This window comes from Microtus oregoni, unplaced genomic scaffold (genome assembly GCF_018167655.1).
Source record: "Microtus oregoni isolate MIOR12 unplaced genomic scaffold, Mior012 000006F_ref0000085, whole genome shotgun sequence".
Classification (NCBI taxonomy): domain Eukaryota; kingdom Metazoa; phylum Chordata; class Mammalia; order Rodentia; family Cricetidae; genus Microtus; species Microtus oregoni.
Window position 1 is genome coordinate 44,145,403 of NW_024543065.1, and position 20,155 is coordinate 44,165,557.

The following is a 20,155-nucleotide window of genomic DNA, read 5'->3' on the forward strand; positions in this document are numbered from 1 at the left end:
GCACTTGTTGCTCTTCCAGAGGACCTGAGTTCAGTTCATATCTGGTGATTCTTATCTGCTTGTAACTCCAGCTCCAGGGGGATCTGATGCCCTCTTCTGCTCTTGATGGATACCTGCACACACACACACAAATAATAATAATAATAATAATTAATAATAATAAAATATTAAAGCAGGATTTTGGGGAAATGACTCAGTGGTTAAGAGAGCTTGCTGTTCTTGCAGAGAACACAAGTTTGGTGACTCACATTTATCTGTAACACCGATCCCTGGGGTGATGCCCTCTTCTGGCTTCTGTAGGCACTTGCATTTATGTGGTAAACACACACACATGCACACACACATATATATACACACAGAGAGATACATACACATACACACATAAATAAAAATAAAAATAAATGCTTTTTAAAATTAGGGGCTGGAGAGGAGGATCGGTGGTTAAGAGCACTGGCTGCTCAGAGAGCCTGGGTTCAATTCTTGACAGTCACACGACACCTCACAACCGCCTGTAACTCCGGTTCTGAGGGACCCAACGCCTTCCTCTGACCTCTAAGGGCACCAGGTATATGTGTGGTCTTTTTCAGTTCAGCTCTGCTCTAAGGCCCACTGTCCTGGGCTCGGAGCTTGTTTGGCCCCTACCTGTCTAACGTTGTGATTTGTTTCTCCCTCTTGTGGTCTTGTCTCTCATGGACCCTGGGCTCATCACTACTTCCTGCCTCCTGGATGGATCACAGAGGTCCTTGGTAAGCACCTTGTTCTGTGTGGGCCCTGGACCTACGCACCAAGCTTCTGTTTTATCGCCTTGTGTGCCAGAGTGTGGGGGAGGGGGAATCTGAAATGTGGTGTCGGTGGGTGCAGACCTCCCTGGAAATTCAGCACCTGCCATGCAATTGCCAGAACCCACACTGGGAGTGATGGTGCACACCTATAATCCTGGTACTAGGAAGACACAGACAGGTGGATCTCTGGGGCTCACTGGCCAGCCAACATAGCCTACGTGGTGAGCTTAAGGCCAGTGAGAGACTCTGTTTCTAAAAATAAGATGGACAGCCCCTGGAAAAAAAATCACAACTGGGCTTGGCCTCTGGCCTCCCTGAATGCAGGCATGTATGCCTGTGCACATGGTACACACACACACACACACACACACACACACACACACAGAGCGAGAGAGAGAGAGAGAGACAGAGACAGAGACAGAGACAGAGAGACAGAGAGAGAGAAAGAAAGAGCACGAGAGAGAGAGAGAGGCAGAGATAGAGGGAAAGAGATGGGGAGGGTAGCAGCAGGATGCTTCAGCAGGTAAAGCTCTTGCTGAGAAGCTTGATGACCTAAGTTTGAGTCCCAGGTCCCCTGCAAGCTGTCTTTTGATCATCATGTGCTTGTTAGAATACGCTTGTGCTCACGGTCACATGCATAAACATATATACACAAATAATAATAGTGGTGATGATGATGGGGGGTGCTGGGCAGAGTGGCATACACCTTTAATGCTAGAGGCAAAAGAAGGACAGATCTCTGTGAATTTGAAGCCACCCTGGGCTACATAGCAAGTTCCAGGTCAGCCAGGACTACACAGTGTGACGTTGTCTCAATAGAAGTGTTAACAAATATATTATAGACTCAACAAGTCTTCCCAGAGAGAAATTACTATGTGCTTAAAAGTCTTTAATGAGCCTGAGTGGTCCAGACTAACGCATAGATGGGAACCAGCTCTGAACAGAAAACCCTATCAGCTTATAAAGTATCACAGCCCCGAGTTGCATTTTGAGCAATGAAAACATGTTTCACAGAGACAGAAAAGCCAGGCTTTGGTTGTTTGGATAGATGTGTGGGAGAGAGTTCCAGTGTTCCTAGTGAGACACACTAGGGCTGCTTTACCAGGTAACTGTCAACCAGGGTCATCCTGCCTGCCTGACAGAATCACACTTCTGAATAGGAAAACCAGAGAGCTCTTTTAGCTAAGTGCTGCTTTGTGTGGGTTAAGATTTCCTAAGCAAGTTCAGTAGACATTTGTATTATCAATGTACTGTTCCCAGTTTCTCCTACATCAGAAAGAAGGAAGGAAAGAAGGAAGCAATCGAGGAGGCAGGCAGGCAAGCAAGTGGGCCAGAATTCTGCAGGGCTTTTTAGGAGACGGGTTGGGGGTGAGCCTGTGGGCCCTACTGCCCTAAGTTCTGCCTGTGATTCTATTTGCATGTCTCTTTGTCTTAGGTCTGCTGAGCCTCCAAGTGCTGAGTGGTGAGTTGGTGACTTGATCATTTTGTTTTTAGGGTTGGAAGAGCCTTTAGATGTCACAAAACAAATGCAGTTAGCATTCTGGTGAGAGGCGATCAGGGTGTTCAAGAAGCTCAGAGTCTGAACACTGTTGTTCTCTGAGGAGAGGTGTGCAGGGGACATGATAACCCAGTGTGTCAGTGTAGTAATAGGAGTGGCGGGGCTGCGTCCCCAGCACCCCGGCTGCCTGGCTAGCTTATGCCCTGAAATAACAACACACAAACTGTATTCTTTTAAACACTGCCTGGCCCATTAGTTTCAGTCTCTTAACCCATTTCTAATAATCTATGTAGCACCACGAGGTGCACTTACCAGGAAAGATTCAGCATGTCTGACCTGGTGGCTGGCTGCATCCCCGTCTGCCTCAGAGAGCAGAGCTATCGCGTCTGCCTGGGAGAGGGGAGCATGGCGTCTCTGCTCCAGAGAGCAGAGCTGTCGAGTCTGAGCTCACTTCCTCTTCTTCCCAGCATTCTGTTCTGTTTACTCCTCCCACCTATGTTTTAACCTATGAGGCCAAGCAGTTTCTTTATTACTTAACCAATGACCTTCCTCCATCATGTCAGAGAGTGCTGGAAGAAGTTACATCTGAGCAAAGGGGGGGACCCACAGACATGTGCACACCATATGCGTTTGTGTGCATGCGTGTGTATCTGGGGAAGGGCACTGCATGCCGGGGAATGGCATATGTGTAGCCAGGTAGCTGGGAGTGTCTGAGTCAAGGGCCACCAAGGAGGTCAAGGGCAGCCCTCTTTCACCCAGCAGGCCCAGAAGTAGCATTTACAGCTGGCTTCCCACCCATTCCCTAACTTTTCTTTTTTCTTCTCTTTCCCCTGCTCTCTTCCTTCCTCTCCTTCCTCCCTTCCTCTACCGTCCCTGTCTTTTTCCTCCTTAGAAGAAGCAAATGGCTGCAAAGAAGAAGGTGGGTAAAGCCACGTGTCTGTTCCCTCCTCCGGGCAGTTAGAACCTTCCCTCTGACTGAGACCCCTGAAGAGGTCAGAGTTCAGTTGCATCTCAGGCTTCAGGAAGCCTCTGTAGCCCTCAGCCACCTTTTTCCTCCTCCTCTGCTCCTTTGTGCCAAGCACAGCAAGGTAAGAGGAGGTATTCTGCTTCTGCGGACCTGAGTCCCCCTCTCCCCTGCTCTGCTCCCTTGGAAATGACCGGGTAAGTTGAATGACAGGCGTGTGTGCTGGAAACAAAGAGAGGGTGGATGGGAGACCACATAAGCAGACATCCTCCTCCAAGTGATGGTGGATGGTGTAGACCAACCACATAAGCAGTCTTCTTCCTCCGAGTGATGGTGGATGGTGTAGACCAAGCACATAAGCAGACATCCTCCTCCGAGTGATGGTGGGTGGTGTAGACCACATAAGCAGACATCCCCCTCCGAGTGATGGTGCATGTTGTAGACCACATAAGCAGACATCCTCTTCTGAGAGATGGTGGATGGGAGACCACATAAGCAACATCCTCCTCCGAGTGATAGAGACAGTGGAGAGAGTTAAAGGAGCTTGGATTAAGCTGTGGGGTAGGATTCCATAGAGTGCTTGCTTAGTAGGTACAAGGGCCTGGGTCTGATCCCCAGGACCACACACCTACAAATCCAGGGCTCAGGAAGAAGAGGCAAGAAGATCAGAAGTGTAAGGCTAGCGTGGGCAGCTTATGAAGGTCCAAGGCCAGTTTGGATTTCAAGAGACTCCTTTTTAAAGCACAGAAAAGAGAAATAGCACCAAAACAGATAGGTAGGACCACTGGATATCCCGATCAGATGCCAGCCTCAGTGGCAGAGTTGGGGGCTCACAGGTTACAAGCTGGATCAGACCGAGTAGCCAATACAAGGCCACTTTAGGATAGTGAGTGTCTATAGTAAAAGCAAACAAAACAAAATGGACAACAGCAACAGCAAAAACAACACAAACAAACAAACAAAAAACCTGGGCATGGAGCACTTAAGATAGTAATTCTCAACCTTCCTCATGCTATGACTCTTTAATAAAATTCCTCACGTTGTGGTGACCCCAAACACAAAATGGTTTTCCTTGTTGCTTCATAGCTGTGATTCTGCTACTGCTATGAATCATAATGTAAATCCCTGTGTTTTCTGATGGTCTTGGAACCCTGTGAAAGGGTTGTTTGATCCACAAAGGGGATGTGAATCACAGGTTGAGAAACAATGACTTAGGAGGTAGAGAAAGAAAAAGTTCAAGGCTAACCTAGGCTACATAGCCAGCTGGAGGCCAGCCTGAGATCCTAAGATTCTGTCTCAAAAAAAAAAATCTAAAATTATCAGTAATGTCACCAGAAAAGTATAATTTATAACAAGTATTGGAATTCTTTTTTTAAATTTATTTATTTATTAAGGATTTCTGCCTCCTCCCTGCCACCGCCTCCCATTTCCCTCCCCCTCCCCCTATTAAGTCCTCCTCCCTCCTCCTCTCAAAGAGCAATCAGGGTTCCCTGACCTGTGGGAAGTCCAAGGACCGCCCACCTCCATCCAGGTTTAGTAAGGTGAGCATCCAAACTGCCTAGGCTCCCACAAAGCCAGTACGTGCAGTAGGATCAAAAACCCATTGCCATTGTTCCTGAGATCTCAGTAGTCCTCATTGTCTGCTATGTTCAGCAAGTCCGGTTTTATCCCATGCTTTTTCAGACCCAGGCCAGCTGGCCTTGGTGAGTTCCCGATAGAACATCCCCATTGTCTCAGTGTGTGGGTGTACCCCTCGCGGTCCTGAGTTCCTTGCTTGTGCTCCCTCTCCTTCTGTTCCTGATTTGGACATTGAGATTTCTGTCCGGTGCTCCAATGTGGGTCTCTGTCTCTGTTTCCTTTCATCGCCTGATGAAGGTTAATATTCAGGAGGATGCCTATATGTTTTTCTTTGGATTCACCTTCTTATTTAGCTTCTCTAGGATCACAAGTTATAGGCTCAATGTTCTTTATTTATGGCTAGAAACTAAATATGAGTGAGTACATCCCCTGTTCCTCTTTTTGGGTCTGGCATACCTCACTCAGGATAGTGTTTTCTATTTCTATCCATTTGTATGCAAAATTCAAGAAGTCCTTGTTTTTTACTGCTGAGTAGTACTCTAATATGTATGTATTCCATACTTTCTTCATCCATTCTTCCATTGAAGGGCATCTAGGTTGTTTCCAGGTTCTGGCTATTACAAACAATGCTGCTATGAACATAGTTGAGCATATACTTTTGTTGTATGATAGGGCGTCTCTTAGGTATATTCCCAAGAGTGGTATTGCTGGGTCCAGGGGTAGGTTGATCCCGAATTTCCTGAGAAACCACCACACTGCTTTCCAGAGTGGTTGCACAAGTTTGCATTCCCACCAGCAATGGATGAGTGTACCCCTTCCTCCACAACCTCTCCAGCAAAGGCTATCATTGGTGTTTTTTATTTTAGCCATTCTGACAGGTATCTTAAAGTTGTTTTGATTTGCATTTCCCTGATTGCTAAGGAAGTTGAGCATGACCTTAAGTGTCTTTTGGTCATTTGAACTTCTTCTGTTGAGAATTCTCTGTTCAGCTCAGTGTCCCATTTTATAATTGGGTTGATTAGCCTTTTACGGTCTAGTTTCATGAGTTCTTTATATATTTTGGAGATCAGACCTTTGTCAGTTGTGGGGTTGGTGAAGATCTTCTCCCAGTAAGTGGGTTGCCTTTGTGTCTTAGTGACAGTGTCTTTTGCTTTACAGAAGCTTCTCAGTCTCAGGAGGTCCCATTTATTCAATGAGGCCCTTAATGTCTGTGCTGCTGGGGTTATATGTAGGAAGTGGTCTCCTGTACCCATGTGTTGTAGAGTACTTCCTACTTTCTCTTCTATCAGGTTCAGTGTGTTCAGACTGATATTGAGGTCTTTAATCCATCTGGACTTGAGTTTTGTGCATGGTGATAGATATGGATCTATTTTCATTCTTCTACAGATTGACATCCAGTTTTGCCAGCACAATTTGTTGAAGATGCTCTCTTTTTTCCATTGTATACTTTTAGCTCCTTTATGGAAAATCAGGTGTTCATAGGTTTGTGGGTTAAAGTCAGGGTCTTCTATACGATTCCATTGGTCGACTTCTCTGTTTTTATGCCAATACCAAGCTGTTTTCAATATTGTAGCTCTGTAATAGAGTTTGAAGTCAGGAATGGTAATGCCTCCAGACGATCCTTTATTGTATAGGATTGTTTTGGCTATCCTGGGTTTTTTGTTTTTCCATATAAAGTTGATTATTGTCTTCTCCAGATCTGTGAAGAATTTTGATGGGATTTTGATGGGGATTGCATTGAATCTATAGATTGCTTTTGGTAGAATTGCCATTTTTACTATGTTGATCCTCCCAATCCAAGAGCAAGGGAGGTCCTTCCATTTTCTGGTGTCCTCTTCAATTTCTTTCTTCAAAGACTTGAAGTTCTTGTCAAATAGATCTTTCACTTCCTTGGTCAGAATTACCCCAAGATATTTTATGCTATTTGTGGCTATTGTGAAAGGTGATGCTTCTCTGATTTCCCTCTCTGCTTCCTTATCCTTAGTGTATAGGAAGGCAACTGATTTTTTGGAGTTAATCTTGTATCTTGCCACATTACTAAAGGTGTTTATCAGCTGTAGGAGTTCTTTGGTAGAGTTTTTGGGGTCGCTTATGTATACTATCATATCATCTGCAAATAACGAAAGTTTAACTTCTTCCTTTCCAATACGAATCCCCTTGATCCCCTTATGTTGTCTTATTGCTATTGCTAGAACTTCAAGCACTATATTGAAGAGGTATGGAGAGAGTGGACAGCCTTGTCGTGTTCCTGATTTTAGTGGGATGGCTTTGAGTTTTTCTCCATTTAATTTGATGTTAGCTGTCGGCTTGCTGTAAATAGCTTTTATTATATTTAGGTATGACCCTTGTATCCCTAATCTTTCCAAGACCTTTATCATAAAGGGGTGTTGAATTTTGTCGAATGCTTTTTCAGCATCTACTGAAATGATCATATGGTTTTTTCTTTCAGTTTATTTATATGATGGATTACATTGATAGATTTGTATATGTTGAACCAGCCCTGCATCTCTGGAATGAAGCCTACTTGATCATAATGGATAATTTTTCTAATGTGTTCTTGGTTTCGGTTTGCCAGTATTTTATTGAGAATATTGCGTCGATATTTATGAGTGAGATAGGCCTGTAATTCTCTTTCTTGGTTGGGTCTTTGTGTGGTTTTGGTATCAGGGTAACTGTAGCTTCATAAAAGGAATTTGGCAATGACTCTTCTGTTTCTATATTGTGAAATACATTAAGGAGTATAGGTATTAGTTCTTCTTGGAAGTTCTGGTAGAATTCTGCATTGAAACCATGTGGTCCTGGGATTTTTTTGGAAGGGAGATTTTTGATAACCATTTCTAATTCTTCGCGACTAACAGGTCTATTTAGATCATTCACCTGGTCTTGGTTTAGCTTTGGTATATGGTACTTATTTAAAAAATGTCCATTTCTTTTGTATTTTCCAGTTTTGTGGCATACAGGCTTATGTAGTAAGATCTAATGATTCTCTAAATTTCCTCTGTGTCTGTGGTTATGTCCCCCTTTTCATTTCTGATCTTATTTATTTGCGTGTTCTCTCTCTGTCTTTTAATTAGTTTGGATAGGGGTTTGTCGATCTTGTTGATTTTCTCCAAGAACCAACTTTTTGTTTCACTGATTCTTTGGACTGTTTTCTGTGTTTCTATTTTGTTGATTTCAGCCCTCAGTTTGATTATTTCCAGTCTTCTACTCCTCCTGGGCGTTTCTGCTTCTTTTTTTTCTAAAGCTTTCAGGTGTGCTGTTAAGTCCCCGATGTATGCTTTCTCTGTTTTCTTTAAGTGGGCACTTAGTGCTATGAACTTTCCTCTTAGCACTGCTTTCATCATGTTCCATAGGTTTGAGTATGTTGTCTCTTTATTTTCATTAAATTCAAGGAAGACCTTAATTTCTTTCTTAATTTCTTACTTGACCCAGATGTGGGTCAGTAGTTGACTGTTCAGTTTCCATGAGTTTGTCAGCTTTCTGTGGGTAGTATTGTTGTTGCCTTCTAACTTTAATCCGTGGTGATCAGATAAGACACAGGTGGACACTGATTTTTTTTTGTGTCTGTGGAGGTTTCCTTTGTTTCCGAGTATGTGGTCAATTTTTGAGAAGGTTCCATGAGCTTCAGAGAAGAAGGTATATTCTTTCCTATTTGGGTAGAGTGTTCTATAGATGTCTGTTAAGTCCATTTGCTTCATTACCTCCAATAATTCTCTTAATTCTCTATTAGGTTTCTGTCTGATTGACCTGTCCCTTGGAGAGAGAGGTGTGTTGAAGTCTCCTACTACTAGTGTGTGTGGTTTGATGTCTGCCTTGAGTTCTAGTAATATTTCTTTTACATAAGTGGGTGCTTTTATATTAGGGGCGTAGATATTCAGGATTGACACGTCATCCTGATGAATTGTTCCTGTTATGAGTATAAAGTGTCCATCTCGATCTCTTCTGATTGATTTTAGTTTGAAGTCAGTTTTGTTAGAAATTAGTATGGCCACACCTGCTATTTTCTTAGGACCATTTGCTTGAAAAACCTTTTCCCAACCCTTTACTCTGAGTAGATGCCTGTCTTTGTGGTTGAGATGTGTTTCTTGCAAACAGCAGAATGTTGGATCCTGTTTTCGTATCCAATCTCTTAGCCTGTGCCTTTTTATAGGTGAATTGAGCCCATTAATATTAAGTGATATTAATGACCAGTGGTTGTTTACTCCTGTTATTCTTATTGTTTTTGGTAGTAGAGTATGTTTGTCTCCCTTCTTTGAGATGTGCTGGTGAAGGGTCGCTAGATGCCTGAGTTATTGTAGGCAGTGTTGGCAATGTTGGATTCCTTGGGTTGCGATTTTCCTTCTATTACTTTCTGTAGGGCTCGATTTGTGGCTACGTATTGTTTAAATTTGTTCTTATCCTGGAATGTCTTGTTTTCTCCATTGATAGTGAATGATAGCTTGGCTGGGTATAGTAGTTTGGGTTTGCATCCATGGTCTCTTAGGTTCTGCAGTACGTCTATCCAGAACCTTCTTGCTTTCATGGTTTCCATAGAGAAGTCAGGTGTAAGTCTGATCGGTTTACTATATAAGTTACTTGCCCTTTTTCCTTTGCAGCTCTCAATATTTTTTCTTTAACCTGTATATTTTGTGTTTTGATTATTATATGGTGAGGAGATGTTTTTCTTTGATTCAGTCTGTTTGGTGTTCTGTATGCTTCTTGTATATTTAAATGAATATCTTTCTTTATGTTAGGAAAGTTTTCTTCCATAATTTTGTTAAAAATATTTTCTGGGCCTTTGAGCTGTGACTCTTCTCCTTCTTCTATTCCTATTATTCTTAGGTTTGGTCTTTTTTATTGTGTCCCATATTTCTTGAATGTTTTGTGTTGAGAACTTGTTGGCTTTGCTGTTTTCTTTGATCTGTGCGTTTATTTTCTCTATGGTGTCCTCAGAATCTGAGATTCTTTCTTCTTTTTCTTGTATTCTATTGATTATGCTTGTTTCTGTAGACTCTGCTCGTTTACCTAGATTTTCCATATCCAGCTGGTCCTCAGTTTGTGTTTTCTTCCTTGCCTTCATTTCAGTTTTCAATTCTTGAACTGTTTCCATTACCTGTTTGATCTTTTTTTTCTTGGTTTCCCATGGTATCATGTATGTATTTACTCATTTCTTCAAACTTTTTGTTATACTTCTCATCCATTTCTATAAGGGCGTTTTTTACATGTTGTTTAAGGGACTCTATCGCTTTCATAAAGTCAATTTTTCCACTTCTTCTTTGTTAGGGTGTTCAAATACTTCTGTTGTAAGATCATTGGGTTCTCGGGTTTTCATGTTGTTTTTCATATTATTGGGTGAATTCTTGCCTTGATGCCTGCCCATCTCCTCCTATTGATCCTATTTAATGGTTCTTTTAAAACCGGATCAGGTTTCCCTGCTGGCCAAGGGATCCGCTTACAAAATGCCCTCGCTCTGTTTCCTGGTTCCTGCCACAGGCCAAGAACCCTCTCACCCCTCCGAAGGGTCTTCAGGAACAGGACCAGGCTCCCTGTTTGCCAGTGACCTCACCAACAAAAGGCCTACCTCTTTGATTTAATTGTAGTGGGGCTATCTGCTCTCGTTATTGTGCGCCCGTCCTGCCGCTTGCCTCTGCCGCCTCGCTGGTCCTCCAAAGCCTATTCCTGGTTGCCGAGCCTCTCCACCGCATCTGCGCTGTCCAAGTATTGGAATTCTATAACCAAGAATTTGCAGCCAACATTAAGAGTTGAGATTCTGGATTGACAAGATGGCTGAGAGGGTGAACGGGCTTTCCTTCAAGCCCGAGGCCCTGAGTTTGATCCCTGTAGAAGATGAGAACCAGCTCCTATGAGCTGTGTGTCGATTGAAAGAACCACCAAGTGACATGTTTTAGGAGATTGTGAGAACCCCACAGAGACCCGATATAATGAAAATCAGGGCCCATGAGGTGACTCCATGGTTAAAAGAGCTTTTGGAACAGTCTGATGAACTGCGTTCAATCAGAAACCATGTAAAGGCGAGTAGAGAGCAGGGCGTGGTGGTGCACACCTTTAATTCCAGCACTCGGGAGACAGAGGTGGGCAATCTCTGTGAGTTCTAGGCCAGCTTGGTCTACAGAGCAAGTTCTAGGGCAGCCAAAGATGCACAGAGAAACCCTGTCTCGAAAAACACCCCCCAAAAAGGGTGAGGGGAGAAAACGGACTCCACAAAGCTGTCCTGTGGCCTCCCCACGTGCACACACCAGTGTAGTCGTCACGCACACCCGTACGATAATAAAATGCATTGTCTTAGCTCCTGTCCTATTGCTGTCTTGTGACACCATGACCAAGACAACTTATTAAAAAAAAACCACTTAATTGGTTGGTTTTCTTATAGTTCCAGAGTTTCAGAGTGTGAGTTCATGACCATCATAGAGGGGAGAGCAGTGGCAGGCGGGTGGCATGATATTGGAACAATAGCTGAAAAGTTACATCTGATCCACAGGCACAAGGAGGGAGCGAGGGAGGGAGGGAGGGGAGCGCGAGCACTAGCAGGGAATGGTGTGGGCTTTTTAAACCGCCAAGTCCACCCATAATGACGTGCCTCCTCTAACAAGGCCACGCCCTCTAACCCTTCCCAGTTCCAGGAACTGCAGAACCGAGAATCCAAACACTGGAGCCTAGGGGGCCATTCTCACTCAGGCCACCACTCAGTCTTAAAAATATAAAGACTATTGAAGTGGGGGCAGGAAAGCTGTCTTCGCAGGTAAAAGTGCCTACTGCCAAACCTGATGACCGGAGGTTGATCGCCAAGATCCATATGCGAGGCAGAGAGGACTCTGGAAGGAATCCTCTAGCCTCCACACTTGCCTACGTGGAGTTAGCCAACCCAGGCAAGGTGGTGAGATCCGGGTTCAGTGAGACTCTGCCTCAAAGAAAAAGAAAGAAAGAAAAAAAAGAAAAGGTAGAAAAAAAATAAGGTGGAGCAGGGTTGATGAAGACCCTGATGTGAACCTCTCGGCTTCACATGTATGTGTGTGCATGAATGTCTAAAACACATACATACACACAGAGAACATACACAGGGAAAAGTGAGACAGTAAGATCACATGCCTGGGACCCGTGTATTTGCGAGGTGGAGGCAGGAGGATTGAGAGGACATTCTTAGCCTCATATTGAGTTGGAAGCCAGCCTGAGTCCATGGCATCCTGTTTCAAAAACCAAATCAAATTAAACAAACAGCCAAAACAACTAAAAGAGGGACTTTGGTGAAGTTCCCACAGAGCGGACAGGGTTCCCTGAGTGAGGTTCCCACAGAGCGGACGGGGTTCCCTGAGTGACTTTTTCCAGTGCACTGGTTGGGTGCTGGACGGGTTACGTGGTGATGCCTAGGTGTGAGGAGAGCTCAAAGCGCAGAGAGCTTGTCTGGGAGCCGAGTGATGGCCACAACATCCTGTGTAACAACAACAAAAAATCCAACCCAGGAGATACACAGAGGAGGGACACCAGTTTGGAGTGCCAGAGGGCCAGGGATTTCTGGGTGTCATCAGTTTTTCTCGCCCCTTTTCTTTAGTGATGTCTCCCCCGGCCAGCACCACAGCCAGGGTCCATGTGAAGAACGGCGGATGGAACTTTTTGAAGTGCGCCTACATGGTGATGACCTTCCTCTTCGTGTCCTACAATAAAGGAGACTGGGTAAGGAGGCTGTGTCTGGATGGACGCCTTTCAGTCTATGGAGGGTGGAGGGCGAAAGGAAGGAGGGGCAGGGAAGAAAGGATGAGGAGAGAAGGCACTGTGGGAGAAGGGAGTCTACACAGTGTAGCGAACTGCCTTGTCAGGTTATCTTTGTGGGACCACCAGCTCCCCAGTAACGACAGGAGACTTTATATCAATTATGAAAGCTTGGCCTTAGCTTAGTCTCGTCTCCAGCACCCCGGCCGCCTCACTAGCTTATTCCCAGAAATAACAACACACAAACTGTATTCATTTAAACACTGCTTGGCCCATTTCTATCTAGCCTCTTCTAGGCTAATTCTCACATATTAATTTAGCCCATTTCTAATCATCTGTGTAGCACCGGTCTTACGGGGAAGATTCTAGCCTACGCCCATCCTGGGTCGGAGCTTCATCGTGTGCGTCTGCCCAGGAGAAGGAAGCATGGTGTCTCTGCTCCAGAGAGCAGAGCTGTCGAGTCTGAGCTCTCTTCCTCTTCCTCCCAGCATTCTGTTCTGTTTACTCCTCCCACCTATGTTTTAACCTATCAGGGCCAAGCAGTTTCTCTATTGCTTAACCAATGAAATCAGCAGATTGATATATGACACTCCCACATCAGTTCTTACAACTTCAATGAACCTGTCTCTTTTAATCTGCATTTTGCCATGTGGTCCGGTTACCTCTGTTCTGTACCACACGTCTGACTTCTTCAGGGCTTCTGGTAAAATCCGCGCACCTAGATTTCTTCTCCTTCTCCTTCTCCTCTAAAACTAGTATGCCTTCCCCAACAGAACCACTCTGCCCACCTAGACATTAATAAGGAAAATTAATCTGAATAATTGCAATTCTCGGCAATTGTACAATTGCAAATGTACCGGCTCTGGCTAACACTCAGAGAGTTGCCAGCCATGAATACAAGATTTTACTAACTTATATACACCTTAGGCATCTGCATTGTACCAGCCCAGGTTACAGTTTGAACCATTTTAAAAGACAGGAGACTGCAAGTCTAACCACTTGGGCAGATGGGAGATTTACACAGCCTGGTCTTCCAGAATTATCTACGTATATTAGTATTGATTTCTAAAGTTGTCACCCAGGATCGTCTTGCCCATCTGGCAGAATTATGTTTTTACTGATAAGAGCACCAGGAACTTAATGACAGACCAAGACTTAATGGCTGTAGGTTTTGACCCTGCGCTGCCCCCAGAGCTGTCCCTAAGAGACACATTCTTTGATGGGGACTGGTTGTAAGCCTGGGTTTCTTCATTTGTTATGGAAATGAACCTAGTTGGAGGTCAATCAGTGAATAAACCTTAGCAGAACTCCCTCAAGGACCCCAAACTTTAATTAAGGTACCAGGTTTTCATTCTGTCCCAGCCTGGTGAGCACCCCACTCATCCCCAGCCACACTGGTGAGCACCCCACTCATCCCCAGCCACAATGGAGGTGGTACTCGTCACCCACGTAGTGTGACCCAATGTGCCCTAAGCCGGTCCAGCGTGAGGTTTACTCTCCCAGGTGTCTGCGTCATTGCTACCTTCAGTCTCAGACTGAACTCCGATGGTCAGCGAGCCACAAGCTGCTTCTCTCATTGAGCCACCCCTCCCTAGCTCCCTAGCTGGGACAAGAACCCTGCCACTAGGATCTGCTTTCTTTGAAATGTGAAATGCCAACTGTGTTCTCTGTTCTCTCCCTCTCTCTCTCTCTCTCTCTCTCCCTCCCTCCCTCCCTCCCTCCCTCTCTTCCTCCCTCCCTCCCCCCCCATTAGGGAGTTTTTTTTTAATTTTTAATTATTATTCTCTCATATTACATCCTGACTGCAGTTTCCCCTCCCTCTGCTCCCCGTGCACCCCCCTTCCCCAAATCCACTACTCCTCCATTTCCCTTCAGAAAAGAGCAGACCTTCCAGGAATATCAATTGAAAATAGCATATCACGTTGCAATAAGACTATGAACATACCCTCATGTCAACGCTGGACAAGGCAACCCAGTAGGAGGAAAAGGGTTCTGAGAGTGGAGAAAGAGTCAGAGGCAGCCCTCACTCCCATTGTTAGGAGTTCCACAAGAACTCCAAGGTACACAACCATAATGTGTGGCAAAGGACCTAGCGCAGATCTATGTGAGGTCAATGATTCAGTCTCTGTGAGCCCTGCTTAGTCAGTTCTGTGAGCTGTGTTCTAATTGTGTCCTTGACCCTCTGGCTTCTACAATCCTTCCTCCCCCTTTTCTTAGGAGTTCCCATGAGCTCCATCTAATGTTTGGCTATGGGCTCCACATCTATTCCCGTCAGTTGCCTCTCTGATGACAATTGGGCTAGTCACCGATCTCCGAGCATCACAGAATATCATCAGAAATCATTTCATTGACTTTTTTTTGCCAGTTGTGTTTGGTTCTATCCTAGGTCTCTGTGCTATCCAGCCTCCAGTTCCTTTTAGTGTGGAGCATAGGCTTCCTGTCCTGGTGTGGGCCCCAAGTTAGACCAGTTATTGGTTGGCCGCTCCCACAAGTTCTGGGCTGCCATTGCCCCAGCACGTCTCCCAGGCGGGATAGACTGGGTTGACTGGTGGTTTTGTGGCTGGGTTGTTGTTACAGACTCAGGAGATTCTTAAGGACTAGGTCTTTTGCTGTTTCTGGAGATGCTGCTGGATAAGACACCTCATGCATCTCTGCCCATTGAGCTGTCCCATTGACTCCTGTTTGTCTGTCTTGCTGACTCCTGTTTGTGCGTTTGAAACAGGGTCTCTGATGTAGGCCAGGATGACCTTGCACTCATGATCTTCCTAAGTGCTGGCACATCTCGTTTAAGGGGTGAGAAGTATTTGGTCCCTGGTTATTGGGTGTCTCCGCTGAAGTAATAAGCCAAATCAAACTGAATTAATTAATCCAGATTTAATAAACAGAACAAAGGAAAGCAGGGCACTCCCTGGTGGCTCTCGGGAAGTCAGGAGAGAGAGCACTTGGTGGGTATCTATGGGCCGGGTTTTAAGTAGCCTGTAGGAGTCTTGAGCATCTCAGGAGGAGGAGCCACTGACGGTGGGATTTCTCAGGGTCAGGGTCTGGAATGGGAGGAGGAGTGCTTGGGATCAACCTAGGGCTCATCCCTGCTAGGCAAGCACCCTGACAGGTAGGTCACATCCCGGTCAGTGGGAGTTGTGCAATGAAGCCACTGGGCACTGAGCGTGGAGCAGATTTAGAGCAGGACACAGGGGGAAGCAGAGAGACCTGCCCATGGTCAGGACAGGGGCCTGTGGTAGTGAACACAAGGAAAATCCGCTAGATCAGCTAGAGCAGTGGTCCCCAATCTTCTGATGCTGCACCCCTTTAATACAGCTCTTCATGTTGTGGTGACCTCAACAATAAACTATTTTTGTTACTACTTCATAACTGTAATTTTGCTACTGTTATGAATCGTAATATAAATATCAGTGTTTTTTTTGATGGTCTCAGGAGACCCCCTGGGAAAGAGTCTGGGATCGTGTCCCACAGGTTGAGAACCACTAGGCTACACTTCTATCAGGAATGCAGCTCGTGGATTGGGCTTGAGGGCTGAGGGAAATGGGGAGACCCAGGAGATGATCAGAGAGCCCTGGTTCTCACAAAGGTGACTTGGTCTTCCAGAAGATTCTGCACAGTATCTGGAGATGGTTTTTCTTTTTATGGCCCCCACTGAAGCATGGAATTTAGTGAGAGGCCAGGGACAGCTCTCAGCCTTTCAGCACTGCTTGCCCTGAAAGTGACCGGATCAAAGGTCATCAGTGCCAGTGCCGGAAACACTAGGTGGGGAGGTGGCAGGGCTGATGAAAAGTGAACAGGCTGGAAGATGGGGCCGAGCTCAGGAGCACAGAGAGGCTGACCAGTCACCAGTACCACAGGAGGGAGGGAAGGAAGTTGGTTGGCTGACTTCTGTTTAGTTTTTGATTTTGTCTTTCTCTGTTCCATGTTCTGTCATTCATCCTTGTTGTCCCCAGTGTTACTGTCACTACTGCAACCCGCAGCTGAATCTGAGGTATGGCTTCACATCTTGTCTACGGGTCCTGGAACTCACTGTCAGGCTGACCTCCAACTCACAGAGATCCACTTGCCTTTGCCTGGGATTAAAGGCCTGTGCCACCACCTCCTGGCTTACATTTTGCTATTGAAAGAGATGGGTATCAGCTCAGGATCCTCAAGGCCAAGTTCTCTGCACAAAAGGGACTTATTTCCCTAGAGACACAAAGGAGAGGGATAAGAGAAAAGCACAGGAGATAAAGGAAGAGGAAGAAGGGGAAGGAAACAAGGGAACAGGGCAGCTATTTGTTCCAAAGAAGGATAAAGGACTGTCTGGATAATGAGGAGACAGATGTGGCTCATAGGAAAATGGCGGTTTATAAAAGATGAAACCCCGTGTGTCTTAGTTAGGGTTTCTATTGCTGTGAAGAGACACCAAGACCATGGCAACTCTTACATTTAAAAAACATCTAATTGGGGTGGCTTACATTTTCAGAGGCTTAGTTCATTATCCTCATGGTGCAACATGGTGGCATGCAGGCAGACGTGGTTCTGGAGAAGTGACCAAGTGTCTTACGGTGGTGTGCAGGCAGACGTGGTGCTGGAGAAGTGACCAAGTGTCTTACATCTTGACTGCAGGCAACAGGAAGTGGTCTGAGGCACTGAGAGCAGCTTGAGCAGATATGAGACCTCAAACCCCACCTCCATGGTGACACTTCCTCCAGTAAGACCACACCTACTCCAACCAAGGCCACACCCTCCCCAACAAAGCCGTTTTCTTTCAAACCACCACACCATATTAGGACGAGGTGTTTAACTTTAATTGGCCATGTTAATTAGGTGAGCCAAAGAGGACTTTTGATTGATGGACTTAATACTTTGCCAGCTGGACCTTGGCAGTGAGCCCCAGGAGGGTGTAATCTAATGGTGTTTAGCAAGGCAGAGGGAAGGGGACAAAGGGCAAGGCCTGCCAGAGCCACATGCTCCAGCAGGCTAGTGTCCTTTCAGTTATTATTTGCATGTATACCCGTGCTACGGCACACACGTGGAGGTCAGGGGTCAGCTTGTTGGAGTCAGTTCTCTCCTTCTACCCCTTGAGTCCCTAGGATGGGACTTAGTTTTCAGTCCTGGCAGCCAAGTGGCTTTACCTGCTGAGTCATCTCCCTAGGTCAAGGAGGTTTTATGTATGTTTAATGTATGTTTGTGTATGTATGTATGTATGTATGTATATATGTAGGTATGTATGTATTTATGGTTTTTTTTTTTGGACAGGGTTTCTCTGTGTAGCTTTGGAGCCTGTCTTGGAACTTGCTCTGTAGACCAGGCTGGCCTCGAACTCACAGAGATCTGCCCGCCTCTGCCTCCCTAGTGTTGGGATTACAGGCCTGCGCCACTACGGCCCAGCTAAGGAGGTTGCTTTTAAATAGCTCGTGTCCAAGGTAGGGTTTGTGAGCTGCAGTCAGAGTCACAGAATTGCATGGAAGGTTCCAAGTTCATTCTCCTTTAGTGTGGGAGGAATGGCATGTGTGTGTTCCCCTCTGCTGCACAATGAATAAAATTCAATGCCATTCTAAGTGGGGTTTCTGTTTTGCTGTTGAAGAAGGGAGCTAGGTGGATAGTTCAGAGGTTAAGAACATGCGTTACTCCTGCCGAGGATCAAAATTAACTTCCCAGCACACACACTGTGGAACTCAGACTCGCTGTAATTCCAGCCACCGGGCTCAGACGTCCATTTCTGGCCTGCAAGGGCACTGCATTCTCCTGGACATACCCACTCACCCATAGACACACATATGAATAATTCAGAATCAGATAGGGTCCAGAGAGATGGCTCAGCAGTCACGACCTCTTGCTGCTCTAGCAGAGGACTCAGGTCTGGCTCCCAGCACCCCGTGGTAACTCACATCAGTTACAGACCTGACACCCTCTCCCAGCCTCTGTGCACACTGCACTTACACACCGGCAAAGACACACAGAAAATAAAAGTAAATCTTTAAAAATATTTTTTAAAAATACAGGCTGTGATGGGACATGCTTTTAATCCTAGCCCTAGGGAGGCAAACAGAGGGATTTCTGAGTTTGAGGCCAGCCTCATGTATAAAGCTAGTTTCAGGACAGCCAGGGTTATACAGAGAAACCCTGTCTTGAAAAGACAAAACAAATCAAAAAAAAAAAAAAAAAAAAGACAAAGAAACCTCCTTCCTAAGTAGAGCCACTCCTGCTAACTAGGAGCCAGGTCCCTAGGTCTGAGGGAAGTGGCTTTAGCAGGTGGAATAGGCTGGGGGCGGAGAAACAAAGTGGGCGGACCTTAGCCCAAAGAAGCATGGTCCAGGGTGGAGGGGAGAGGTGCAAACTCAGGGGCTGCACATAGAGCCCTAGGGGGAGGTAAGGGTGCTATGAGGCCAGGAGCCTGATAACATGTGAAGATGTAAATACGTGTCCAACTGTGTTTCTCCTGTCTTCCCTCTTGCTCAGAGACGACCCCTGCTGCTCTTTCTAGTGAACCTGCTCCATCTGACTCCTCCTTCACTAGCCCTCCAGCTCCCAGGCGTCAGAGGGCCGTGCCATGAGATGAGGGCCATGGGAGCGGAATGAGCCTCTGCAGGGCTTTCGCCCACACCTTCTCCTCGGGACCATTTTCAGCCTTTCTTTCCTGTTCCTCTAATGAAATTGCACTTGTGTAATGGCTAAGGGTTTCTTTCTTCTGCTCACACAACACAGCAAATGAACACAGGGTGGAGGGCCGCTAAGAATCATCTATAATTTTTAAATAAAAAATTTGTTACCTCCTGAGTCAGTGTGTGTGCATGCATTGCTGGCATCAGTTTACAACAGCTAACATCTTTATCCATCGAGCAGTCTTGCTGGCTCTCAGATAGAGCAGAAAGGCCTATGTTTGTATTCTCTTGCTTTCAGGTGTTGGGCAAAGCCCAGTGCATTTTCAAACTCTCTGACACTGGGCTTCCAAACCCCGATTTCCCCCGTATATGATTGCTCTGATGGGACGCCCATATTTTCTGGTAACACCTATTTCCTGTCTCCCCTTTTTTCTAATTTTATGTGCATTAGTGTTTTGCCTGCATGAATGTCTGTGTGAGAGTGTTGGCTCCCCTGGAATTGGAGTTACAAACAGTTGTGAGCTTCCATGTGGGTGCTGGGAATTGAACCTGGTCCTCTGCAAGAGCAGCCAGTGCTCTTAACCACTGGACCATCTCTCTAGTTCCCCCTTTTTTGTTTTTGTTTTGTTTTTTGAGACAGGACTTTTCTGTGCAGCCTTGTCTGTCCTTGGAACTCACCCTGTAGACCAGGCTCAGAGGTTAGCCTGCCTCTACCTTCCAAGTGCTGGGATTAAGGGTGTGCACCACCTTTATTTCCTATCTTTTAATTCTTTAATTGGCAGGGAAAATGAACCCATTTCTGCACAGTATCAAGACAGTATCCTAGACAGTATTGAGATAGATGCAGGAGAACCAGGAGTCTAGGGCCATTCTTGACTACAGAGTGAGTTCCAGGCCAGCCTGGAAACATGGGAATTTGTCTAAAACAAAAACAAGCAGATGGAGAGACGCTTCAACAGTTAAGAGCACTGGCTGCTCTCACAAAAGACTGGGTTCAGTTCCCAACACCCACATGGAAGTTCACAACTATCCATAACTC

At 45.6% G+C, this 20,155-nt stretch overlaps 1 protein-coding gene across 1 annotated transcript in view; it reads left to right on the forward strand.

The window, feature by feature from the left end:
* Positions 1-18,998, forward strand: part of Eddm13 (epididymal protein 13) — a 39,095-nt gene extending 20,097 nt beyond the window's left edge. The window contains exons 5-9 of the mRNA XM_041654514.1: positions 2,218-2,244; positions 3,173-3,199; positions 12,369-12,490; positions 16,480-16,517; positions 18,974-18,998. Coding sequence (XP_041510448.1) covers positions 2,218-2,244; positions 3,173-3,199; positions 12,369-12,490; positions 16,480-16,517; positions 18,974-18,998 — 239 coding nt within the window. The remainder of the gene's footprint in view (positions 1-2,217; positions 2,245-3,172; positions 3,200-12,368; positions 12,491-16,479; positions 16,518-18,973) is intronic.
* Positions 18,999-20,155: the final 1,157 nt, after the last annotated feature.